This window comes from Fistularia commersonii, chromosome 1 (assembly GCF_037954325.1).
Source record: "Fistularia commersonii isolate RoL2024-O1a breed Wild chromosome 1, RoL_Fcom_v1.0, whole genome shotgun sequence".
Classification (NCBI taxonomy): domain Eukaryota; kingdom Metazoa; phylum Chordata; class Actinopteri; order Syngnathiformes; family Fistulariidae; genus Fistularia; species Fistularia commersonii.
Window position 1 is genome coordinate 14,688,561 of NC_141284.1, and position 27,197 is coordinate 14,715,757.

The 27,197-nt window shown below is 43.1% G+C and overlaps 1 protein-coding gene and 1 long non-coding RNA gene across 2 annotated transcripts; one reads left to right on the plus strand and one right to left on the minus strand.

The window, feature by feature from the left end:
- Positions 1-1,831: 1,831 nt before the first annotated feature.
- LOC147237496 (uncharacterized) lies at positions 1,832-7,078 on the minus strand. Its single transcript, XR_015106396.1, has 4 exons — positions 6,900-7,078; positions 6,282-6,464; positions 5,598-5,679; positions 1,832-3,227 (listed from the first exon to the last, which is right to left on the minus strand). It is a non-coding gene; the product is annotated as an uncharacterized LOC147237496 (long non-coding RNA).
- otx2b (orthodenticle homeobox 2b) lies at positions 7,032-14,090 on the plus strand. Its single transcript, XM_086149818.1, has 4 exons — positions 7,032-7,622; positions 9,290-9,498; positions 9,987-10,138; positions 10,664-14,090. The coding sequence occupies exons 2-4, from the start codon at positions 9,402-9,404 to the stop codon at positions 11,285-11,287; spliced, it is 873 nt and encodes a 290-aa protein (XP_086005944.1). The 5' UTR covers positions 7,032-7,622; positions 9,290-9,401; the 3' UTR covers positions 11,288-14,090.
- Positions 14,091-27,197: the final 13,107 nt, after the last annotated feature.

Sequence of the window (27,197 nt, forward strand, 5' to 3'; positions counted from 1 at the left end):
GGCCATGATGCTGCAGCATGGCTCTCTGGACGGTGTAAAGACTTTGGCAAGTACACTGGGAACCCTCCCTTTATACTCTCCCTGTCCACACATGCACACACTGATGCGCACCATCTGATTTGAAATGTACTTACACCAAAAACTAGTGCGTGCGATCATGTTCATGTACAGAAAGTAAGGCAGATGGCTGTTATCACAGATGAGTGATCCGAACGGAGGCTCAATCGATTCAACGTACGATATTATCAATTCGGTACATTATGTTCAAAACGTACTTCAAGCGGCCTCAGTTACACCCATGGAGCCCGAAGCCGTCTGAGAAAGGCCTGAGTCAGATGCGGTGCCACTGTGTCTGTGTGGCAAATGCTCATTCAGCAACTGGCCCATCATCAGATAGCATCCTACAGGAGCAGAATGACAGTGACAGGCTGCGTTTCAATTGGCCATCGTCTCTTTCTCTCGCTCTCTATCGATCTAGGTTTCTCATTTTGTCGCTCCCCGCATGGCATTTCTCTGGCAGGTCCACCAGAGAACCCCCTCCCACCCGGTCCCTGCATTCCCGCAGCCAGCCTCTTTGCCTGGGCGGAGTGGAGTGGAGGGGTTGGAGTTTGGTGGGACGCAGCCCCCCCTTCAAAAAACGGGTCCTAAGCTACTGCTACAACTCCAGCCCATAACACATTCCTCTAACCCCTGACCGGTCGCCCAAGCAACCAGGAGAGAGGTGAAGAGAGGAGGCTCCGCAATGGTGTGTTTTATGTGATCCGCCACAGAAGTGCACTACTGGTTGAGAAATATACAATTTCACTTGTGTACCCTGCAGACATCACGTTCTCTGTGAGTTCTGCTGTCATGTTTAAACAGTTTTATCCCTCATTTTTTATTTATCAGTTACATTTACCCGACATGAGTTCCAATAAAGGACATGCCCCATGCTCATCTCCACATACAGAAATCGTATTTTTTCACGAAAGACGCCTGACTGTGTTCCCTGAACATCCCAGTCTCTTACAGGGCCTCATATCACCGGCTAACCCTTTGTCACAGTCCAGAGGGGCTCCTGGACAGCTCAAGCATCAGGAGAACAGGAGCCGGAGGGTCCCCTCCTGCATCTCCCCCTGACCGAGCCAGGCGCTGTGTTTACTCTCCTAATTACAGGGGAGGGGCAGGCTGACAGGCGAGCCATCACAGATTCCCAACAGGCCTGGGGCTGGGAACGCTACAAACACCCACTGCTGTCTCCCACATGCGAGGGCGATGTCCAACTGTCACAGGGGAGCCTTGACTGGCAAAACCCAAGGGCCCAAAGAGAGATATTAAAGACATGAGAGGCACTGGCATTGCTGGCACTAACAGGGGGTACACTTGAGAAGTCGAAGTGGAGAGCTGGGGGCATCGCCAAAGTGTCATTCATAGCAAAGTGGGGTTTGGACAGGACAGACGTGCGCACACACACACACACACACACACACACACATACACACACACACACACACACACACACGCACACACACACACACGCACACACATACCATTCCTTGTAGTCTTATGGAACTAAGAAGGAAAGTGAAGGCACCAGAGGGGAAAAACAAGCGGTGGAGCACCATATCCATAAATAAGCAACTCCAGTAGATGACATTTTGGGATATTTTAAAGCCAACAGCAAACTAAAATATTACTTTATTTGATGAAGGCACCTGGCCAAAAGTCTTTTTTCCCAAATTTTCATTCTTACTTTACTTGGGTAAAGTAAGAATGGCATTTCACTTCTCAATATGTAAGAGATGTGTTTGCATTTACATTAAAGTGCCAAAGAAAGACAACTGCTTAGAGATCAACTTCAATTCAACTTTAATGCATATATTATTCGGTGACAATTTTCTGATTTGTGTGAACTGAATATGGCGGAAAACATGCATTGAGAATTGAGGTTTTATTGAAATAGAAGACTCTCCCTGCCCTGTCAGTGCATCCTGGAATGGCAAAGAGCAGTGTTGTAGACCATCTTGAATATGCAATGCTAGAATATTTTATTATAATTATTATTTATTTTATTATGTACAATACTTATCTGCAGGCGGTCTTTTTAGGAACGGAGAATCGTTTTTAGTGTAGAACATTTATTGTTGGACAGATTTCTGCTGCAAGAACTGATTAACCAATTACGAAGAAAAAAATGATCTGCTGTTTGCTGTGTATGTGTGTGTGTGTGTATGTGTGTGTGTTTGTGTGTGTGTGTGTGTGTATGAGAGAGAGAGAGTATGTGTTTGTGTGTGTGCGTGTATATGTATACACTAACCGTCCTCCCAGGGAGGTATAATCCACTGGAGGTTGTAATGCTCCAGTGGTGATGGGGTGGGGTGGGGAGAATCCCTCTGGAAGCGTGGTGGCTGACCCTATCACATATTCAGGTCAAATAAACAAAACAGTGTTGAGAGAAAGGTTAAAGCGGAAGAATTGACTCTTCACCAGCTCTCCAACTGGCTGAGATTGCCGTGTCTCCTCGAAGGGAACACTCACCTCACCTTGAGAGGCAAGACAAGAAAACCATTTGATAAATCATGAGTAGCCACAGTTGTGCTAGTGCCAAGTACTGTGACCATTTCTAAAATTTATTATGGGGATTACACACAAAATCACACAATGTAACATTTTCAAATGTGTTATGAATGCCTCCCAAAATCCAATTCAAATCCTAGGTTACCAAATAAGCCTGAATAAATCCCCCACATTGAGTTCTTCCTCCTTTGAAGACTTGAGAGGTCCGGTCTGCAGGGCAGGTTTTACCACGCCGTGCAGACACCTCAGCGCTCAAAGAAGAAGCCTACTGTTAGCGAGGTGAAGAGGAAGAGGAGGGCAGACTGGCCGGACGGCAATAAACAAGAAATACTTTTATTTGATTTCTTTTTCCCGAAACAGTTCATATCTGAGAGTGAAGAGACACAGTCATAAATGAGCTTGACTCCCAAATCTTAAGCCCTTAGATGACCAAAGTCGACACCGAGCACATGAGTTGTCAAACGCTGTCTTTTCGGAAGAACCGGGAACGATCCAGAGTGGGAAGTTCTTTTACTCTGTTTAACCTTGAAGTAGCAGAGCGCACATCGTCTCTCCCCCACCCCATGCCTTTTATTTGTCCTTGCTGGTTGTCCATCTTGACTTTGTCTCCTCATTGATGATCTGAAGGCGAGTGTGTGTTTAATTGCATCCGTTTGTTTGTTGGCGAACTCCTATGCAAACACAACATAAACAATTATAGCACTAATTAAAAGGCACGTCATAGTAATGGAAAGAGCAAACTTGGCAAATACACACACATACACACACACACACACACACACACACACACACTAAAGCACAGCCTCAGCACCATGGGGACATCACATTACATCTTCTGAGGAAATCTGTGTGGGATATAAAACTCTGTGATTTCATGATCGCGACACCTTTTCAGTATAGAGGCACAAGCCAAAAACTAGAGTGCGGACTCATTCGACAGCATAATGTAATCATTTAAGCTGGATTTTCCACCATAACTGAATTTGTGACATTAATTGTAGAGATAAAATCCCTGCAGAATCCCTCCTTGTGAGTCGGTCTTGGGGGTTTTGTGTCAGTAAACTCTCTCCAAACTGACACTGAATGGGGGTCGCTCCCCCCTTTAATCCACGGGTAGGACTCTAAGCGTGTTTTGATGACCTCTGGGGTCATTTACATGTTACGCGACATAAATGTTTTGTTGTCTTTGATTGGAGAGGATCATGAGGGGAAACCCCATGTTTAAATGTCTTTCCAACAGTTCACCTTTTTTTTCCGAATATCGTCGACAATGACAACATATACCCATCAAACCTGGCAGGCTAATTAAAATACAGCTCCTGATAATTGTGTTTCATCCCTCTCTCTCTGTCTGTCTCTCTCTCGCTCTCTCTCTCTCTCCCACTCACTTCAAAACGCATGCAACATACAGAACCACAATAATTAAACAAAGGCTGGTGAAGCTCTCCTCACCCATGGAAAAATGAGGAACAATTTAAAAATCATTTCACTGTCCTTACTCTTAAAAAAATCCTATTACGCTTACATAGTACTAAATATGTATGTTTTTTTTTGTTGTTTTTTTTACAATAAATTCATACGCTGGCTCTGATCTTCCATCTGATGTTTAAAAGTGTTGGGGGGAAAAAACAGCTAGAAATGAAATAAGGACAGTGAAGTCAATAAAAGTGTTTTGGTTTTATTTGCGATAATTGTGTTGCAGTGCAGGCATTAAAAACTGACTGACTGAATTTAAATCCCACACGCTGAAGGCAATGCTTGTCTCAACATTACACTTTTTAAATATTTCTATATAAATTGCTTACTGTGGATTTTATTACTCTTTTTTTCTTTTCCTCTCCCCCTGCCTGTTTTAATCTCAGAATAAATTCCACCAACACATTCCTCATATTCAGCCATGCGAATATCAAACAAGGAGGAAAGGAGGCAGAGGAGAAGAAAGCAGCCTGCACACTTAAAAGATGTATATGTGTTAAATGGCTTCGATTCACCAGCAACATTTGGAAGCCAATATTTAAATCAGCACTTTGTGTGTGTGTGTTTTTTTTTGTTTGTTTGTTTTTTTTTTTGGTCCCTAATTTTATTTATTTATTTTTTAACCGTGCATTTGTTCATCCGGTGATTTCACGTCGTTATTTCTCTGCTTCGCCTGAATGATGCGGAGAGGCGTGAGGAGTTAGGAAACAGGAAACAGGAAAGAGGAGAGATGCCTGCTTGTTAATTAACCATATTTAAAAGGGTGAGGGTTAAAAAAAAAAAGCAATAATAAATTGAAAAAAAAAAGACTTATTTCTGTCACGGTTATCAAAGCGGGGTCACACATCCAGGCAGGAGCGCTTTCTTTGATATGTATAAAAAAAAAAAAAAAAAGAAGGATGCATGAGGCGGTTATTAAAGGGTGGAAATCACAGGTTGCCGTGGGCCCTGAGGATCCCGCGCCCTCGGGTGGAGTTGAGCGGAGGCGGAGATAAAACGCCGGCGCCGTCAATTAGCCGGGAGTCAGTGGGAGCGCAGCCCGCCGATGGCGCTTCCACTCCCGCTTCCCCTTTTAAACGTCTCTTTAACACGCGGGGGTCCCCGCGGAGGGGCCCCGCTCCTCTCACCGCGCTTTCATACATTATTTAGTCGTTTCAAAACACCGAGATCCCGCGGATGGAACGGCGTCAAGTGTTAAATCTCGCGTTACGCCGTTTATCGTTTGGCAAAAGCAAGGGTGAAAGAAAAAAAAAACTACTATAGTAATAATTAAAAAAAAATGTTTTAAAAATTCTGTTGGGGTTAGAATAAAAAAAATAAAAAAATAAAGGAGTTGGGGTATTTTGAATTGAGCTGCAACAGGATGTTGTGCGTTCAATGTTAAAGTGGAGACGCAAATGTATCACATCCCTGGAAGGCCACCTGCTCCACCTGATGTTACCCCCAGCAGACTCGACTAAAATTCAAAAAGCAGCTCGACTTCTTTATGTTTCTTCTCATTCTTTTTTTTTTTTCATTGATTTCCTGGCTGCCCTGTTAAAAGGGGACGGGAAACTGCAGGTTACCTGAGCGCGTCGCGGCTCCGGTCCTCCGGCAGGAACCAATCCGGGATAATCGTCCCAAACGTCCGCGTCCGTTGACGGAAACCTGTCAAGAGAGGAGTTTGTCAAGTTCCTTTTCTCTTCTCTCTCTCCATCGTCCTCGATCTCCCGCTCTGGCGGCTGCGGGCGGTGAGCCGTCGCTGCACTTTGACTCCGGCCTTCCGTGCAGACATAAGCGAGATTCATAAAATCCGCCGTCTGCCTGTGTTTATAAATCTAAATCAATATTCAAATCTGTTTGAAGTGAAGCGGGTGTGTCCGTGCGGGCGCACGCTCCTCTGTGCTTTTGTGTGTGTGTGTGTGTGTGTGTGTGTGTGTGTGTGTGTGTGTGTGTGTGTGTGTGTGTGTGTGTGTGTGTGTGTGTGTGTGTGTAGGTGTTCCACAAAGCCTCTTAAGATGATACATTTACCAAACCGTGACAAAAACCCTCGGCATATTATTTTGAGATGGGCACGCAGGTTCAACATCCCAGTGACGTAAGACGCGGCGGGTTCGTGTCCCGTGGAGCGCTCTGCGAGTGGCAAATAAAGCAGCAGTGTAATTAATGTGTTATTACACTGTTGTTACTTTTAATTTTTGCCGCTTCACGTTCCGAGTCGGTCTGCGAACCGGTTGTCTGCAGAGAAAGATTATGTAAAAGTAATTTACCTTCATCACGTGGCGCGCCTGCAGGGCCCCCCGGACCCTCCTCTATTCTCCGGCCGCCGCAGCCCCGGTGCGTGGCTCGGTCCCCACGGCCGTGGGAATTCGCGAGTGGATGTGCGGAGTGGTGAACGTCGCCGCGGGCCCACGAATGCGCCTGCGCCCGGGCGGCTGGAGCGGACTGGCACGCTGTGCGGATGGGAGGACAGTTTTAAGGACAGAAGTCTCCAGATCCCCCCTTTTTTTTTTTTTTTTTTTTGCTGCGACACACTGGAATGTCAGCGTGCGGCATCCGGATTCAGTGTTTAGCTCAAGTATAGGTTTTCTTACTTTGTTTTTTATTTTTCTCATGAAATGCGTCACTTTTAACCGAATATCCCATTTATTGTTGAGGAAAAACGCACTGATAATATTTCTAGATAAGCTCTCATTGAAATAACACAGATAAAGCTGTCATTTTTTTTTCCAAATCTACTTATTGATTTGGAGTTTTAACTGAACTGGTGGACTGCATGATACTCCACTTTAAAAGTTTATTTCCAGTGATATTTTCAGAATTGATTAGAAATAAATACTTGCTAATGCGTCCCACTCCTTATACTCAGGCGTCAGAGAAAAACGTACCAGCTCGGCCGGATGAGGTCGATGTCTAAAGTTAAATATTAAAGAGAGAGAAAACAAAAATCCGACTTTTTCCTTGCTTTTTTAAAAAAAAAAAAAAAACTCCTCTGTTCATAATCCGCCGGCAGACGTGCGTTGATTCCCCACCCGGTCTCTCTCTCTCTCTCTCTCTCTCTCTCCCCGCTGCGGGACGGGGATGCTGCCGGTGGCCCTGATTCTCGACGCCATTGGCTAAAAACTGCGCGTCAAAAAAAAGTAGCTGGAGACATTTGTTTCCCAGAAAAAAAAAGAGGAGGGTGGAGGGATGGAGGGATGGAAGGGGGGTGGGTGGTGGGGGGGAAATCCTCCCCACCAGTGTGAGAGACGGAGACTATGACAGACCCTCAGCTCGGTCCCGCGGCTCCTATTGGCTGGCACTTTGTACAAAATCCAAATCAAACCACTTCTCTCAAACACACCAACAAATCCTAAAGGCGTAGACGCAGCCTCCGCCTCCTCCATCACCATCACCACCACCCCGTCGCTTCCAGACCTCATGCAGCCGCTCGGCGGTGAACTTTCCCCCGCACCGCGCCGCTCCTGAACACCCCCTTGGCTCTACCTCCGCACCGGCTTTTTCTGGTCTATTTACCGTCTCGGACGTCGTTGATCTTTACCGAGTTTTGCCCGGTTTCTCCGCCACAGGACAACGATTAGACAAAGAGAGTCTCACTTGTCCGTACCAGGGTAAGTTGAAGTTATTACACATTAATAACCATAGTGGTTCCATTGATCATTATTATTATTTCTTGTATTATCATCGCCTAATATGAGGGATCGCAGTTAAAATGAAGTAAATCAGAAAATCGACTTCAATAAAATCAATGTCGTACAAAAACGAAACAAAACAAACAAACAGCAATAGAACAAGAACTTTAAAAGTCCACAGTTGGAGAGAATAGTAATTTAGAATTATAATAAAATAATCTCTTCTCGCAGTAAATGACGCAGTCAGGAGCTCTAGGGTGAGTGAACGATGGCACTTTTAGATTCACCCCAATTTCTTTTTTTTCCCTATAAATCCAAGACTGCTCGGTTTATTTTAATTTTGAGAAGCTGGCGAGGGATTTTCTCGTCGCCAGACGAACCTGCTTCGATCTGCAGATTTTAATAATCTTTCGATCGTTTGCCGAAACTCGCGCTAATTTAATCGAACACAAAAAAGAGGAATTGCATTTTGTTATTGGACATTATGTTGTTTTTTGTTTGTTTTTTTTTTGCAAAATGGTGTCATTACACTGGAGTGTATTTGGCAGATTCTCCGTCCCATCATGTTAATCCAACACAACAGACCGGGAGAAAAGAGACTCCATATTTCCGGAATCTGAAATTTACGGGCAATATTTTTTTCAAATAAAATAACAAGGGGCAATTAAGAATGTTCAATCCGCTGGGCCTGCTGTGTTTGAGGCCTGCGCTGGTTCTCATCATTCCCCTCGCATCAATTATTTAGAAGAGAAAACCAACATGTCACTTCTAATATGTTACTAGAGTGTTCGGAGTTTCTCCTGACAAATTCTATTCCAGTGTCTAAACTGATAGAGATTGAATTTATGTAAGTTTTGTTTTGAATAAATATGAATGTCTAACCCCCTGTCTGTTAAGAGGTGGTGGTTACTGACACTCCATCCGATCGATTTCAATTTTAGAATATTTTTTGAAAAAGAAGAGTTTCATTTACTGAATTACATACGGGAGTCTGGAGACTTTTGGACCGAAAATAAACGGAAGTGCATTTCCAGCAAGCTGCCACCCGGATTATCTTGTCAATACATCAACAGGGACGGGAAAAAAAAAATATTTGTCATAATTAATTTTGGACAGGCTAATTGTTATTGAGTGGGTGTGTACAACTGGTGTGCGGATGTGTGTGACAGATTGGGACGAGGGCGTTGAAACCGTTGGATATTTGGGGTGGAAAATTTGGCTAATCATGACGCGCAGTGGGGATGAGGAGGGTGCCGTCGCGGCGAACGCACGTCGACCGCTTTCCTTTTCAGAAAACAACAACAACCATCACGTGTTTTCGGCCAGACGCGTTCACGCAACGTCCGCAAACGAGGGTGTTCAGGTAAACCGGTGTAAAGTTATATTACCATAATTTCAGCCTGGAAAAATTATGATTTGGGATCGATATAATGCGTAAGGTTTGGATCCATGCAACAACATTAAATAACAAGTAGGGGGGGATAACAAAATACATGTGTTTTTTTTAAAGTGTTGCATTTGTGTGTGTGCGTGTGTGTGTGTGTGTGTGTGTGTGTGTGTGTGTGTGTGTGTGTGTGTGTGTGTGTGTGCGAGCGCGCTTACCTGTCGCTAAATGCAGTTCTCCTTTCTTTGGCCTCCGCCTTCAGGTTCCCGGCGTAAGGAGGAGCGCACAGAGGAGCGGAGGACGCCACGTTCACCTCTGAGGCTCCGCCACTTTTCAAAATTTTCTCCAACTTCGGCCCACAAACGAACATTAGCATGATGTCGTATCTAAAGCAACCACCTTACACAGTCAACGGCTTGAGCTTAACTACCTCCGGTATGGACCTATTGCATCCGTCGGTAGGCTATCCAGGTGGGTTTCAACTTCCTGCAGAGTTCGTAGAAACGGCTTGCACGCTGGCGTTTGAGGGAAAAAAAATACACACGCACACACACACACACACACACACACACACACGCCATTTCCTTTTTTTTTTGCACACACACAAAACACATGTAGAAGGCTGTTTATGTGAGACCAAGACGGAAATTATTGCCAATTTTCCTGCGCAGGCAAGGCATTTTTGTCTATAAGTGACTTTAATTAATGAATGAATTAATTTAAAATAAGTTCCATGTTAGTGATGAGAGAATTAATTGAATGGCTGTTTATTTTTTGGTGACTTTATATTCACTTGCACGATAAAATGCTAAGGAATTTCAGTGAGCGTCAAATCTCAAGTAGAAAAAATTACGTAAAATGGAATAGCATTTTTACATCAATTGGAATTGATTTTACGGTCAGTACGTCAAGAGAATAAGCTATTTGAAGACGTACTTAATGCGTCATTGTACTTGCAGCGACTCCACGGAAACAGAGGAGAGAGAGGACTACTTTTACGCGCGCCCAGCTGGACGTTTTGGAGGCGTTGTTCGCCAAAACGAGATATCCGGATATATTCATGCGCGAAGAGGTGGCGCTGAAAATAAACCTTCCTGAGTCCCGTGTGCAGGTGAGGAAACCAGAAATGTGGTTTAATTGAAAAAAAAACACTCGTGTGAGGTCAGATTTAATAGTATGTAATTTTCTAAAATTGGAGTCATTATTTTAATCAAATAAAATTTAACATCCAATCGAAGCAGTATTTTTAAACTATTGATTGAATCGATTTGTGGTATCAAATTGCATCGATAAATTGGTGTATATATTTGAAAATGGCCACAGGGAACAGCGCTGGCTGAAAATTACATCGAATGAGTTTGCTGTCGGATCATATTGTGTCTAATTAATTTAAAATAAGAAATTATGTCGGCGGTTCGAGATTTGTATTCTTTTAACCAAACTCCTTGATTAGGACATTATATTTGTTTTCGTATGTGTTTATGGCAATGTTGGACGTTTGGTATTTGTAGTGGAGTTTAACTTTTTTTTTCTAAATATGTGTAATTTGAAGAGTGATAATTCTGTCGTAGAGGAATTGTGATTGAGGACGTTCGGCAATAATTACGATGAAAAAAAAAAAAACTGTCTGCTCCAGGTCTGGTTCAAGAACCGGCGGGCCAAGTGTCGCCAGCAGCAGCAGCAGCAGCAAAACGGGGGCCAGAACAAGGTGCGACCCGCCAAAAAGAAAAGTTCTCCGACCCGAGAAGTGAGCTCCGAAAGCGGGGCCAGCGGCCAGTTCACTCCCCCCACCAGCACCACCACGGTCCCCGCCATCTCCACCAGCACGGCTCCGGTGTCCATCTGGAGCCCGGCCTCCATCTCTCCGCTCTCGGACCCGCTGTCTACCTCATCCTCCTGCATGCAGAGGTCGTACCCTATGACCTACACCCAGGCGTCCGGCTACAGCCAGGGCTACGCTGGCTCGACGTCCTACTTCGGCGGCATGGACTGCGGCTCATACCTCACCCCCATGCATCACCAGCTGTCGGGGCCCGGTTCGACCCTCAGTCCGATGAGCACGAACGCGGTGACGAGCCACCTGAACCAGTCCCCGGCGTCCCTCTCCACCCAGGGCTACGGGACGTCCGGCCTCGGCTTCAACTCCACCGCGGACTGCCTGGATTACAAAGACCAAGCCGCGTCGTGGAAGCTGAACTTCAATGCCGATTGCTTGGATTATAAGGATCAAACTTCCTCGTGGAAATTTCAGGTGCTGTGAGCAGAGCGAATGACACTAGAAAAACAAAGAAAATGAAAAGAAAAAACAAACACCCCGTGCACAAACAGTGACGATCACATCCCACACAGACGCCATCCCTCCAATCCCGAAACTGACCGGACTGGTTAAAATGCGCACCGCGCTGCGACGCAGGGCTCCCGGGGGCCTCCAGGTTTCTTCCCCCCAACCCCTTTGTCCTCCTAGAGGAGAGGTTTAATTTATTTCAGCATCGGCAAAGAGACCCCCCCCCCAACCCACCCGACCCCCTTCTCCATTCAGTTCATTCCGAGGTCTGCGGCCCCTTGGTGTGTGCGCTTGCGCGTACACACCGAGGGTCGTAAAGCGACCTGTTGAGGAGGCCGCCGTGTGGACCCTCGGAGAGAAAAGAAAAAAAAGCGCGCCACGGTCACGGAACTGAACGGTCGTTCGAAAAAGAAAACTGCAGATAAAGTCGGGATGAACAGACCTCCTGCAAAGATTCGTACAAGACTTCACCCGAACCTGATCGGGCGGAGCGACGCTTGGACGCGGACGGTGCGTGTGGACATGGATGCACTACTTTATTTAAGAAAAAAAAAGTGTTTATAAAGAATCAATATGTAGTTTCTAAGAGACAATCAGTGTGTGTCTTATATAAATGGTACATATGTGTTTTTTTTATCTGTGCTAGCCTTCGAAACTGTGATCTGTTGTATTGTATGCAATTTGTGAGCCCCCTTCCCTCCCCCGCAGCGCCGCCCCCACCCCCGCATCAGAGTCTCTGCTGTGATTTTATTAGATTTCTAACGTCTTTTCTTTGTGTGTGTGTGTGTGTGTGTGTGTGTGTGTGTGTGTGTGTGTGCGCGCGCGCAAGCGAGGGTGTGAATGTGGGGGGGGGGGGGCAACAACGGATACCGATGTGGTCGGATGTGCGGCAACGTGACAAGAGGCGAGACTTTCCACGTGTGTGACGGGGAATGGCAGGGTATCCACGCGTCTGCACCGATCCGAGCACGGCAGTCGTGGATCCCTCTCGCGGTCTGCATGGATGATGTGACTTCACCGCTGAAAAGACACGAATAAACGTCTTGTGAGCGTACCACGGTCTGGGCGTGTGCGCGTCAGAGCTGTGTGCGTAACTGGAGGTATTGATGGATTTTTTTAAAACAAACTACGTCGGGTCACATTGTAGTTTTCCAATAAAACACAGCGAGAAAATTGAAGGTCTTAGTCTGTTTTTCAGGTTTCAGATTATTGGAATAATTTGAAAATTAGGGTTCGAACCGGAAAGAGACCCGAGGAGTGTGTTTCCAAGCCGAGTAATAATCAGTCATAAGATAATAATATGAAAATGATACAGTAATAATAGAAATAGGAACAATTAAGATCGAGCTTAAATTCATGACTTTAAACTGACATTTAAAATAATTTGATTTATTTGTATTAAAAACGCTGCAACACTGTAAGATTTCATTCAGATGAGGTCGTATGTCTTGTTCTGATAGCTACATTAAAACTCCGATATGACGTTTGATAAACCATTTAATTGAAATGTGGCATTTGGTCAGGTCTGTTCAGCAGACCTGGGATCTGTTCAGCAGTGGGATCTAATTTATTAATGTGTATTATTTTAGTTCACTTCGGATTGTCCGTTTGCAAGGAGTGTATCTCGAGAGGGCGTCTTTAATCCCGCCTTCGAGAAATGTTAATCCCAATATTTTATCGGCGGGGGTTTCTCCGGGCCGAGGGGTCGGGGTCCGGCTCAAAGCCCACCGCCGCGACCCGCGGGATCCAGATGTGCGTTCTCATGTGAAGCCCAGTGTTTTTAACAGCCGAGAGGGGGGAAATAAGCTATCGAGGAATTCGCTTTCATTGCAGATCGGTTTATAATGAAACGGGAGCAGAGATTGAAAATGATGTGAAATGTGTTTTAATGAGCTTTCTGTTTAGTCGTCTCCACAGGTGTTTATAATGTGAACCGACAATTTGCATTGAGAAAAAAATCCAGACTTGACTCCCTCACAGGACATTTGAAGCATTATCATTTACCGAGTTACTGCAAATTCATTTTTAAACTGCATATTCATTTATGTGAATTTAGATGATCGGGTAAAACTCAAATCATCACTGTTTCGTATTTGAGGTTCCACCCGCTGAACAGACTGAACGAGCATTCAATCCCAATCGGGATTTGACGTCACTTTTTTCAGATTTGGACAGATGTGCGCTTTTGGAAACTGAATCCCGGAAGTTGCGTGTTTTGGTTGGTTTGTTTTCTCCTTGGAGAGAAGTTGCTCTGGCTCTCCATCCCTGACGCCGGAGTCGTTTTACAGGAGCCGGCGGAGTCAGTGACGACTACGGGATGTGTAATGAGTCGACATGGCTAATTGTTAGAAGTCCAACATTCAATTAGCATCCTTGACACTGCCAATAATCTCTCTTTCACTGGAGTCTCCGCTAAAGGAGCACTCTAATTAAAAGCCTGGCTTGAAATAATCGAAGCGTTCAAGAGAAGAGCTACTTTGATTCCTGCTCCTGCGCGTACTCTCGAATTAGGTGTGCGCGCACGGATTATACTTTTGAAGTACTTAATTGTACAACAGTCCGTATCCATAACTTGCATTCAAGAGTGAAACGGAAAAGCTATTATTCGTGAGATTATTAAATGTATTATTACCTTTTTTCTTTTTCTCCGGGACCTGACTGATGACTCAATGCGCGTCGCCGACCTGACAGACGCAAGCGCGTCAACAAAGCCAGATGAGAACAAGCGAATTTGTGGAGACAATGTTTCTTTCTTCGTGTGTGTGTGTGTGAGTGTGTGTGTGTGTGTGTGGGGGAGGGGGGGGGGGGGTAAAATGTGTTTGAATTTTCAAGAGAAGTTGTGGGGTGGGGGGCGGGGGGTTAGCATCCTTCCGGAGCAACGGAGTTAAATGAAAATGAAAGTTTACCGCGAGGTCAGACTGGTGAGCAGTGTTAATAGGAAGTCCCTGGAAAATAGATGCGACCTACTAAAAATTACGTCCATAAAATATAAAACATTCACACCCAATGGGCACTAAGGTCTTCGAAACATGGCGGACGGTTGGGCGCCCCGCACCGTACTTCCGTTCCGGACCACTGATGGCACTTCCGGTTCCTGCTGCAGAATCGATGCAACTTCCGCTGTTTGGGGGAACGTGACCTGGCGCCCACAAAGTGCAGGAGGCGGATAAGGACACGGCTCCGGGCCTCCGCCGCTCCTCGTCCATACAAAGAGTTTTAATCAAGACCTTCGCGGAGCCGCGGAGCATATGGGCCTAACAGACGCCACGTTAATCCGCCTCCACCCTCCACCCCCTGTGTGTGTGTGTCTGTGTGTGTGTGTGTGTGTGTGTGTGTGTGTGTGTGTGTGTGTGTGTGTGTAACGGCGGGCAGTGAGACGCCCCTTCAGAACCCACTCGGCCCGGGCATTGACCGGGCCGGTGTGTGTTGAAGGCAGGGGGATTTGAACCCCACCACCCGTTAGGCCGAGGGTCCGAAGGGCCTGTGTCAATCATGGGCCCCGGATTGATAGTCCCACCCTTCGGATTACTTGAGTGTGATCGACAGTTGGAAAATTACATGATGATGCAAAATCAGGCTGGAGCTGAAGTTAGTTCTTGCGCCAGTACTTGGAGCATCTCTCGGAATCCATCAAACGCTGGATCGATTTGTAGAAAGACAGGGAGGGAGGAAGATTGCATCTTAAATAATCTCAGAATGTGGGAGTTTTTTTTGTTTGTTTGTTTATGTTGTATTTGAAAACTTAAACGAGGGCTTTCAGATGAAGTTCACAGCGATTTCGATTAAGATCACCACATTGGTGTTCGAGTTTTCATGTCGGATAGCCGGCATGAAATTTATGCCGCGCGCATGTGTGTTCTCTGCAAGATATTGTGATTAAAACAAAGGGAGGAAAAAAAAATTAAATAAAATCAATAAACCAGTGTGGAAAATGTGTCAACAACTAATAAAAAACAAACAAACAAAAATAAATATATTTAAGATAATCCGGTACTATCCCCTTGAAAGTGCTTAGCATGGCTTAGTCGACATTTTCTGAAATTATTTAAGTTTGTGACATCATCAATGAATTTGATAATCTTGTCAAAGATTACATTAAATGGTTTTGTATGCCCTACATAATAACAGATTTAGATGTTTTAAAAAATGAAGTCTAAAGAGATTTAAAGTAAGCACTGTAAAAGCATGTTATTTTAATTTCTCAGACTGCTCACACAAATCCGTGGATTTACAGATCCAACACTGATAATGGTACTAGCAGCTTGACTAGCTGGAGGTCTGATAAATCAGAGGGCCACACATTCTGTAGCACCAGAAAGCTTCACCCAACCTGCAAGACAACCCGAAAACGTATCAAACCTAATTTCACATTGTAATTTATAACCTCTGCCCACAACTCAGTCCTCGGCAAAAAAAAAAAACACTGCATGACAGGACACCTTATATGTGGGACGCAATTTCATTTTAAACTTATGTTACTTTTTTTTTTGCATGCAGCCGTTTGAAAACTCCATCAAATATGCCTAAACAATTAGTAAATGTTCATAAGAGCCATGGGATACAAAGGGCTTATCAGTTCATTAGCCACTTGATGGCCTATTTCAAGTTATAGCGTTTGGGAGAGGGGGCAGTCAGTGAGAGCATAACCATCCATTACAGAGGCCTATTTTGTAAAGCCATTGAGAGGGGAAAAAAACAAGTCCTACCCCATAAGAAGATTAACAGATCTCAGCGTATGTTAAAAACATATTACTATACTTATTGCTGGTGGAGTTAAAACCTAGTTAGTTAAAGCTTGTTATAAATAAAACAAGCTGTCCATTTACTGTATTTAGCACAGATCAAGTTTTTGTTTTTGCAAATGCTAAATGTCATGTCCCTCCATAATATGCCAATACTATATTTCTATAAATGATATACTAAAATGTCACTCTCTATCAGTATTATGGTTGAATGTTGCATATATTTTAGACTACTTGGATTAAATGGCTGTGCCACATATTGCACTTCATTTAAAAAAAAAACTGTAAGAAAGAAATAGAAATATTTTGTAGTCGCTTTTATTACTTTAAATGGTAATATTCAGCAAAAAGTGCTGATGCAAAGAATGAAATAGATAAATTGCTCCAAAGTAATTAGAAATCAAAGTTCACAAACAGACCATTTGGGCAACAAATTTCAAACTGAACTCCACTTGGCTTCAGAGAAAATATCACTCACTGGTAATTTTTTTTGCACTGATGTTCATCACACACGCCGCGAAGTCACAGTCGGAGGAAATGGTCGTGCCTTATTGGAATCATTCACACGACACTCTCAGTTAATGTGTTTTTACTGAAAAAAATGCAGGGAAAGCAACTGCTTCTGCTGCAATGGTATTTTTACGAAGCCTACTCATTGTTGCAGTTTAATCCACAAGCAGCAGGAGACAAAGAACTTCACCAAAGGGCCTGTAACCCAAATAAACTGTTACAAGTGTAGCCCAGCATTGGAAATGTTGCCCAAATAAATGTACTTTGACATAATCAAAGTAAAAAGTAACTCGAACAGACAATTTTAGATACTTTGGGTTGATTAATAGTATACAGTGCATTACAGTTTAATACATATATGTGTTGTGCATCATCTGGTAATTTATTTTGTGCCATTCGCTCAAATGCAGAGCACACTAAAAGGTAAATAAAATGTAAATAATAGAAACTCCAAGACTTGGGAAATTGCCTAGATTGGAAAAGTAAGTAAAACAATTAAATGACAATATGAATTTGATAATGTGTTATTTTCCTCTGTTTAGTAGTTGAGTAGAAATACTTAAGTAAAATACATGTACATAATTGAATGGTTAAATACACTACATTTGTAAATAGGCCTTTCATTTTTCATATTAGAACGTGGTATTTAAGCTGGAGAACCCAACTCAACCATCAAGTATTCATGGAAAGCTAAAATGTTGGCGCATTAAAAGCTTCGGAGAAAAAACATTTCTGAAGAAACACCAATGGGGGTATTTAACAACATTAACATGGCAAGCTTTTGATTTATACTCCATGTTTAATACTCATTTTCAAGGGAAATTTAGGGAAATGGCAGGACAAAGTGACATTTGACATTACATGTAAGGTATGATCAAACTCCAGAGCAAATGGCCTCAAACACACCTTTTGATCACGGAAAGCTTACAAATTTAATGACTTCATGGTGAAGGGCGCCAATGTAGAATATCTAAAACAGCTGGAGTGTATCTCAAAAGAGGAGAAAAGTATTGCAACAATGTCTTTTCGTAATTTCACATTAATCCCTGGCCCCGGGATTTCACAAACACATTAATCCACAAAAGGCAAAGCTTCTCTAAGAATAATTAACCATTACCAGAAACACAATCCAGCCGCGATTGACCCTTTTCGTTCAGATTTGTCCCTGGCGCCATCACTACAAAGGGTTCCACTGTTTTCACTGAGCAGTAGTCAGTACCTGTGACAGAGTCGCTGCGCTCCTCCTCGCCGTGCACACCCTCGAGACCCCTCATTAGGACCATTAACACATGTGCATTCACACCTTTCTGACAAACACTGTCTCTTAATCTCCTGCAAACACTATTCTCCTGTGAGACGGAAGGCCTGTAGGAGGAACCCAAAGTAATTAGATACATCCAACAGATTAGACCTGGAGCCAGATGGACAGAAGTTAGTCTGACTACAGTGCAGAAAGGCGAATAAGCCCCATGACAAAATCTCCTCTTTTCTTATTTCAATATTTCATTGAGGGTTACACAACGATGAACTGTCTCAGGGTGTCGTCAGGCAGAACCTCTTGCTTTTGAATTTCCGGCCCACCGGCGCTCGACTGCGCTCAATGTGCCCTGGATACTTGAAAGCACACAGGCATCTCTATCACATAAGAGGCATAGAGACTTAAACATTGACCGAAGACTCTAGCACTTTTTTAGGCCAAAAATGAAAAAATGTGCTCCACTGATTTATGGCGATGGGGATGACTAGTAGTGGGAGACAGAGTAGTAATGTACCTATAGTTAAGGACCACAAATCCTATATGTGCACTCAATCAATAGAGGCATTTTAGCATTAATCTTTGAACTGTAATAAAAAGTTATCTTTGTTGCCACAGAGCAAAGATGGTTCTGGCTTAAGACAGGATAAGGGAAATTCCTATATAGAATGAGAGCGTTCCATTTGAGTTGGCCTCCCATCCTATCCCATCCTATCCCATCCTATCTCATCCTATCCCATCCTATCCCATCCTATCCCATCCTATCCCATCCTATCCCATCCTATCCGAGCCCATCCCATCCAATCCCATCCTATCCCATCCCATCCTTTCCCATCCCTCTGCAGCGCCATTCCATGGCAGACACTGGTACTTGCCAAATCAGGAAAATCAAACGTGTAAGTAATAACATCAGTGATGGCTCCATTTCATGAACATTCCCAGAAAGCATGCCAGTGATTGAGAATGCAAATGAGCATTGAGCGTTGAAGCTGGCTCCAATAAATGGAACACAGCCACGGCGATTGGAGCACACCGACTTTTTGGGAAATTTGCCTATTTGCCAGGGTCCCTATCACAAGGCAAGAAGATAGATGACTTTCTCTTCTGCGTGTGTGTGTGCAATGAAGAGCTCGACAACCGCATCCTGTGAGTTGAACTTCTTCAAAACACACTTTGTTTACGTTGCAACACGTTAATTCAAGGTGTTCAGAAAAATCTTGAATTTACGTGATTTGTTCGAATCAAATGCTCGCAATTACAAACTGCTGTGTGCAGTGATAAAAAAAAACTACATCAGGAAGTAAAGGGTAAACCTGTTCACGTCAGCTCGCTATGGTATTCAGTCTTAATAAATGCCCTGAAGTCACACTGTAACAATTACATAATGATGCTGATTTCTACAAAATGAGAATTTCTCCATTTCAAAGTCTTTGAGCAAAGCACAAGTAATAATAATAATAATGATAATGAAAATTTCTGAATGGAGGCCAACTGATTATACATGAATTCTTTTATTTTATCGGACTGCCAGTTTCCTGTCCTGATCAGTCAAGATGGCTGCCATGAAAAGGCTCTGTAGTGCAAGTTTGGCCCAATAACTGAGACAACTGAGACTTCATTTACTGTTGATACTTAGACTGTTTAATTGCAAAAAGTACTCTCTGGATCCTATATTGACACAGAGTAAAGCTGACTTGTGTCATGAGCAAGTCATAGAAAGGAAAAAAAATGTAGGGTCTCACAAGGAAAGTGATTTAATCAGCACGTGGCTCTTTTTCATGACAAAGAAACAAGCTTCGTTCAGAAAAGAGACGAGGGAAAAAAAATGCAGAAAAGATCGGAAAATATGCGTGGGAAAATCAGCACGGCTGAGTCAAGGCCAACCGATCCCTTGCAGTTGGGATGACAGAGTAAGAGCTGATAGGTAAAAATATAGATGGTTTACTGTAAATTCCTCTCAACAATTCATCGAGGACGACAATTGTTATTAAAAAGCTTGAATTATTATCTAGTTTGTATTATTGAGAACAGCATGCAGTATACGCACCTCAAGTCATTGGCAGGGTGGCGCCATCCCTCCTGTTGTGGCTGTCAGGCATTATATCATGACTTTCTTTTTCAAAATGTTCCGGTTAAGTAAAACTATTAGTTCCCACTTTGTGGCAGTCAAGGGGGCTTATAAAGAGTTGATGAACCAATAATTAACAGTTTAAACAGGAAGATGAATACAGTTGGAATCGAGCATTAACTATTTCTGTACCATCTGGTGGAGGCTCACTGGTGTTTTCTGCTATTTGCGGACAACACGCACTGATAATAGAAAGGAAAGCATGGCTTAAAACACGGCCGAGAGAAGAAGTTCATGTTTTCAAACATACCGGAGTTGCAGGCCTGAAAAGACAATGAACAAACAAACAGACTGTCGGCTGCTGAAGGAACGATGTTACTGTGATTCAAGAGACTTCAGGGCGGAAAGGAAGAGACAAAAAGCCCATTTCATAAAGCAGGCTAAATGTTTAATATGGCTTACGGTTTAAGAATCTCCGCTAAGTGATATCTTCCAACGAAAATCAAATCTCTCTGTTTCTCCTCATTCAGCTAATTTAGTCGGAAAATCCCACTATCCTCTGATCAATTTCACCTCTCTTAATCCCCCTCCACGCCGTCCCCCTTCCACCTGTTAGTCTGAGTCTGCATGCCGGCCACCCTCTCTCCTAAGAGCATATGGAGTTGTGGCTGACTCAGGGAGTCGTTGAGTGTGGGGACAGATGCAGCCTCTTTCCTCCTCCCCTCTCATTGCCCACCCACTACCACCAGCCTTTCGCTTCCATCCACCTGTTTGGGTCACAGACCAGGGGGATGAGTGGCGGTGCGTGTGCCACACCAGCGGCTTGGCCACTGCTTTGTTATCCCACCCAAGACAAAAGGGTATTTAGGGAGGCCGGCTGCCTGCCTGGGAGGAACACAATACCATGAGGCTGGCAGGGCCTGTGGCCGATCACGTGCCCGCTTTATCTGAATTGGCGTCAGGGGGCATCTGGTGTGTGTGTGTGTGTGTGTGTGTGTGTGTGTGTGTGTGTGTGTGTGTGTGTGTAACCTAAGGTATTGTGCCAGACAACAGGGACCAAGACAAAGAAATTGACTTGTGTGTGCATGTGTTTGTGTGTGTGTGTTTGTGTGTGTGTGTGTGTGTGTGTGTGTGTGTGTGTGTGTGTGTGTGTGTGTGTGTGAGAGACAGAGAGAGAGAGACGGGTGGGGTCACTTAAAACAATTGCATCATTATAATTAAATGGGGTCTACATGAATACATCGAGGGCATGAAAATAACAGGTCAACTTCTGCTGCTAATGAAATTCATATTCAAGGACTTTCAAGGCTTATTAAACAATGAAGCCTGTTAACTGATTTTTAGGCTACTTTCATGACAATTAGTGTTTTGAGCTCTTGATGAACAAAGACACACTTGACGGTGTCAAAGTACCAGGGAATGGAATGAATACACCAATCGACAGCAAGTGTATATCAAATACAGATTTTTCGGAAATTATTGATTAAGAAATAACAATTAACATCCTCATATCATTTAAGTACTTTAAAAACACAGAAATATAACCTCTGCCACTTGTTATACATATATTCATCTTGTAGTCCATATCGGTTTGAAAATCAATGATATTGATTTTTTTTCAAACAAGCAATAATTAGCTTCGAGCTGCAGCTCTGTGATTAATGAACTCCACCAGAGTGTCAGTCACACTGACTCAGTAAGGACTCAGCTCCGGGGACCGCTGGGCCACCAAGGTCAGGTCAAGTTGAGTCTGTCCACACCCAGAGGATCTTGACCCCTGGGTCAGGCTACGGAAAATGAAATAACACAGGATTGTGAAGAGGCCAAGAGGATCCCTTGAGATCCTTGACAATTTTGCATGTATTGAGCTTCGAAAGTGTTAAATAAAAATCAAATTGTCAAACCTGAGGGGGAGCTGTTGATTGTAATTTCCATTTCAAACCCATCTGTAGACACCAGTAACATCTAAAGTCTTCTTAATATTTGATCAACTTGTATTAACTATCATGTTGTTAGGTATAGAGAGGTTATTTGATGATCTTGTGATTTTTTTTTGAGATATACCAATCTAAAAAAGAGGAAAAAAGCAAATATTTATTGCTTAGATATCCTTTTTAAATTCCCAATTTGAAAAATATACATTAAAAACCACCTTTAAGACTTTGATTTAAAATGTTACCAGATGTTATATTATTGGCTGACTAATGTTTTTAATTGTTCCAAATCTTTAGTAGGTTATATTCGGGATGTGTCTGGTCAAAAAATAACGCGTGCGTTTTTGTTTAGTCTAGACAATGTTACATCATACTGTCAGCGTGTTTGTATGTTATTGTGCCTATTGTGGCTGACTAGAGCGTGTCATGCTCTCTCGACAGGCACAGTTACACATGGCTTGTGGCGCCCTGACCTACAACTCCCCCCTCTTGTTTGTCAGCGGCTGTTTGGCCTACTTTCATCAAGACAAACACTAGCATTTGTTTTGATTTGCATTTCCATAAAAATACAAACATAAAAAACAAGAGGCCGGGTGGTGGACAGTTGTTTTTTTGGGGGGTATGGAATTACTGTGTAGAACAATCAGGGAGCAGTTCTAATGATTAATAATTCAAAAAACAACAAAAAGCCATTGTAAAACACCCAAACTGTTTATAAAGAAGGATAACTTGCGATGGACAAATTGATTCAAATATTGTCCAACCGTCATTCTATAAATTTTGATGCTCCAACCAAAAACAAATCTTTGTTAATTTTGTTGTTTTTGGATAATTTAGTAAGCATTTTTTCCAATACAATCCCTTGACTGTCGCAGTGCCAATCCCTTGACTGTCTCAATATACACTATAGGTATATTTATATTTTATTTATTCTATTTTATCATCATGAATTTATTTTATGTTATTATTTATATATCATTTTTATATTATATTTTTATTGTCATGACCTGAAAACTAAAGGAATCGACATGAAAGTGAGTGACGATTTACTTTAACAATCTGCAACAACTTAGTAAGCAGTGATGGCAAAAAGACTACATCAGCAGAAAGCAAGATAATTGTCAGTAAACCCTTGAGAAAAACAAGTTATGCAATATATAAAGTCTGGCCAAATGCTTTGTCTTGGAGCCAAATAAATAAAATTGTGGGAATTTTCTGGTAGCCGACACGTGACTTTTGTTCCCATCTCACTCATCCTTTCCCTTTATCAGATATAGGACCAAAAATCACTTTTACAATTCGTAATGAGTAACATAGATTCAATGAATTATAGATTCAATAGGTTTTCTCTCCAAAAAGAAGAAACCTAAATAAACATTTTTCATATGAGTACTTTTTTCCCCAGATCAGTTAAATCAGTATCCCTCCCACCCACACCCCTGCTAACAGTAAGGATGCCACAGTTCGTTAATGATTATGGTCCATAGCGCTTTAAGAGTTCTTAATTAGAGACACACTGTCATTGGCATGCTTTGCACAGGGAGGGGGAATGTTTGTGTGTGTATGTGGGGGGAGGTTAAGGGGGAACGGACAACTCCACATGCCCTAACTAGGCTTTGTATTGAAAATAAAAATGTGTCAAATATGGGAAAAAAAAACCTGAACCACATCAAATTTCTACAGATGTATTCCAGGAGGGTCCATTGGTTTGTCATGAGGAAGACAATCAAACAGCATTGATTAGGTCTCTGATGGGGTGTGACAGGGACACTGCTGCGGGGCTGGACTGTCGCAAACACATGTGATTGAAGAGCTTTAAACGGGTGTCAAACAAGCAGGGACATTATGTTTGCCTTAAATTATCAGTAGTCCCACAGGAGGCTTGTGGGACCGTTCCCCGGAGCCGGGTGTGTGTGTGGAATACAAACATGGGATTCACCAGTGACCACTAGGTCAGTGAACGGGTGCTAGGTGCTCCTCTGGGACTTGGCCACATTCCTACAGCAGCTTTTTTAATTTGCTGGACTACATCCCCCTGCCCCGCCCCCCCCGCTTGAAGGCACCAACAGGACTGACAACACTTCTAACACACAGCCACTGTGGCTCTGAGTGTGTTTGTGTGTGTGTGTGTGTGGGGGGGGGGGGTCTGTTGTGGGTCCCAGATGGGTTAATGGGCAGTTTAGCATCAGGATTACAATGCAACAGTGTGGCTTTGGATTGAGTGGTGATTACCCCAAGCGCACAGCAACCCCCGCTTGTACCACCGGGCCAACGAGCAAGGGGCCAAAGAAATACCGGATACTCAAAAACACTTGGTCTCAATTATGAACAAAATACAGTCTTGATAATCAGAGCCACCGTCCTTTGGGTGAGGGATATGATTCTGATTAAAATTTGTTAAAATTAGCTAATTCACCAAAGGTCAGAGATTTCTTTCGGTGGTTGGTGGTTGTGCTCTCCAACTACTTGCTTTTGGATAATTTAGTGCAACATTTAACTTTTTTTTCTAGTAGACCCTTATTTCCCTAACCCTAACCCCCATCCCATTTATTCATCCATTTTTTTGAATTCCCACACTGATTATTAAAAATAATGAATAAATGTCTCTGCATTTATATTACAAAGACATGAATCGCGCATGAAGAATAATCTAAATGAAAACTAAGTAAATTTAGCGAATATTAATTATTCAGTTTTAGCAATTAACGATTGCTGTGACCAGTGTGACTGTGACAGTGAACTGGATGTGCTCCTTTTTATGGCTGTACAACTTACAAGACCACCACCATCATGTAACGCGATTGGATACAACAGCCTGTTATTTCTCAGATTTTGTCTTCAACAAAATATTTCCTAACTATGCCTTTTATTCATATATTGGATAAGACTCTGTTATACGTGAAACAGCTCAACACAACTTTAAACTAAAGGATGAGTGATAACGGAAAAAAATTGAACAGTTTCCGGATCCAAACATTATAATCCTTGTGAAGGTGCAATGTACAGGCAGATCTGCTGTACAATATGTTGTATGATGGAATCAACTGAAGTGGCAGCGAGTGTGAAGAACATTTCCAAGGCGTGCTTAGGCTAACATAATCCCTTATGTATTTGAGACCTCCGAAGGTCCACCCATCCCTCTTCATTGCCTCACTCCAACAGGGTGCTAGACTAATCTGTTTGTCAAACGCGTGTCTTGCCTCTGCACAATACACCCCACACCTCTCCACTCCGCTGGTTGTCGAAAGTCCAGCTCCAGCAACACCAGCCCAGTAGATTGAAATGTAAGGAGCAGGGACTAATTAAATTCCTTAGGTTAATCCCTGCCGATCCCTTCGTCGCACTCTTCGTCCAGGCCTAGCATGGTGAGAGGGGGCCCAGACCGGGGGGGAGGGCAACAAGCAAACATCAAACACCAGCAATGGCCATAAAAAAAAGCTTAATGTGAAAATGAAAACATTGGAATGCTATAAGGAATGGAGGTGAATTTCAGAAGGGGGTAATTGGAAAAACAAGCATATGTGTGAGGATACACAACTGTAATAAACAATGTGACCAATACAAGAACCCAGGCAACAAAATCATGATTATAACCTTGAATTTTTAAAGCAGGTGCAAATTTGGTTAAAACCTAAGGACAACAATAGTTGCTGCTATTAAAAGCCCCGAAACACGATGTGTTGATGAGTTATCGTGTACCCGTGGCCCGACATTCCCAGGACTGTGTGTTGCCGCCCGTCAGCAGGCTCGGACCTGTCATCATCTCAGTGGGTTCATTGGCCTTGTGTCTGACCTGGTGCCTCGGGACCAGAGAGCACGTCTGACACACTGACCAATGACCGGCGAACTCTGCAACCTCAGAGGAATTACAAGGGTGTTAGAGGTGTACAAGCCTGCACCTCTGATGACTTTAGACTCTGTGACTCAAATTTATCACGAATGACTGGTTACTCCGCTCTTGACTTTAGGTCGATTGACAATTCAACAATGGAAACTTTTAGGAAGCATCAATAATTTTTATCAGAATATTTCATATTTGCCTTAAAATGATTAAACGTATGTATATATAATATATTTATGTATATATCCATATACACAATTCAGAGATGAAGATATTGAGGTTCTCTTAGGGACTGACCAGTAAGGATAGGATCAGGAATTGGAGCTGCCAGGCAGGAAGTCTAGACAAAGACCAAAGAGAAGATTTATGGACATAGCGAGAGAGGATATGAAGTCAGTTGGTGTGAGAAAGGGGGATACAGAGAATAGGGTTCAATGGAAAAGGTTGATTCGCTGTGGTGACCCCTGAGGGGAAAAGCCAAAAGGAATAGAAGAAGAAGATCCATACACACCGTTACTTTTGTTTCAAAAAAAGAAAATGAACTGAAGGTCATGATCTGAGCATTCATATAAATGTCGTCCTGTGAGGTGCGCGCTAACAATACTTCTAACCTAAAATAGTTAGTCATGTCCATACATGTGAGTTGTATTTCTTTCACAGAAATGATGTATTCATAATCATCACAGAGAGAGAAAAATATTACTACAACCGATTGGTAGGAATGATTGGACGGAGTGGATGCAGCAAAGTCGATTTCAAAGGAAATGAAGCAGGAGCAGGTGCTTTTGTATGTGGTGGGTGTGGTGTTGGGGGAGACGCGGGTGAATTACACACTGTGGGCGTGCTGCGTCACACACACCATGCGCCTGCGTTGTGGCTTCGCTCAGAGGTGTAATGCCTGATTAGGGGATTACAGGAAAGTGCTTCTTTGCAGTTCTGTGAGAAACAATTATTAACATGCTGGTGTCTCTAATCCTGGATAAACACAGCTTTTCAAGAACAACAGCGAGTCTTTCTTCCCCCCCTTTAAAAAAAAATCCATGTTTAAACCCCGTAGTCACTTGAACTCCAAAGCCAAACTAATTCCAGCGGAGGAGACAGTCCAGTCCTGTGAAACACTGTCATTACAGAGGTTGTGCATTTGGTGGAAGATATAGCTGGCCAGCAGGCCTTCACATCATAGCAGAAATCCAAATTTAGCTTGGGGAGAGAGAAGCATTGTGCTGAGCACTGCTTGTTGAAAGGGCATTAGACTGAAACATGTTCACTGCCTGTAATCTTTTATTTGTTTGTGCACTTGTCTCATGTAATCTGCTCTCTAGTAATTCAGAGACGATTTCCTCAGTCATGCCAGGGAACCCTTGAATACCAGATCCAGGTGGGGTGTTGTCAAAAAGATTTACAGAATGGTGATGCATGCCACAGGATTTTAACATCAGTACATTTAGTCAACTTTTAAGATGAAAAGCAGCTACTTTAGGCTTTAGAGCTTCAGGCCTGTGAACTACTTAGTACAACCACAAGGAAAGCTAACCC

Coding starts and splice junctions, on each gene's coding strand:
- otx2b (XM_086149818.1), top strand. CDS start 9,402: ATGATGTCGTATCTAAAGCAACCACCTTACACAGTCAACGGCTTGAGC. Junction 9,499..9,986: donor TCCGTCGGTAGGCTATCCAG/GTGGGTTTCAAC, acceptor TTGTACTTGCAG/CGACTCCACGGAAACAGAGG. Junction 10,139..10,663: donor TTCCTGAGTCCCGTGTGCAG/GTGAGGAAACCA, acceptor TGTCTGCTCCAG/GTCTGGTTCAAGAACCGGCG.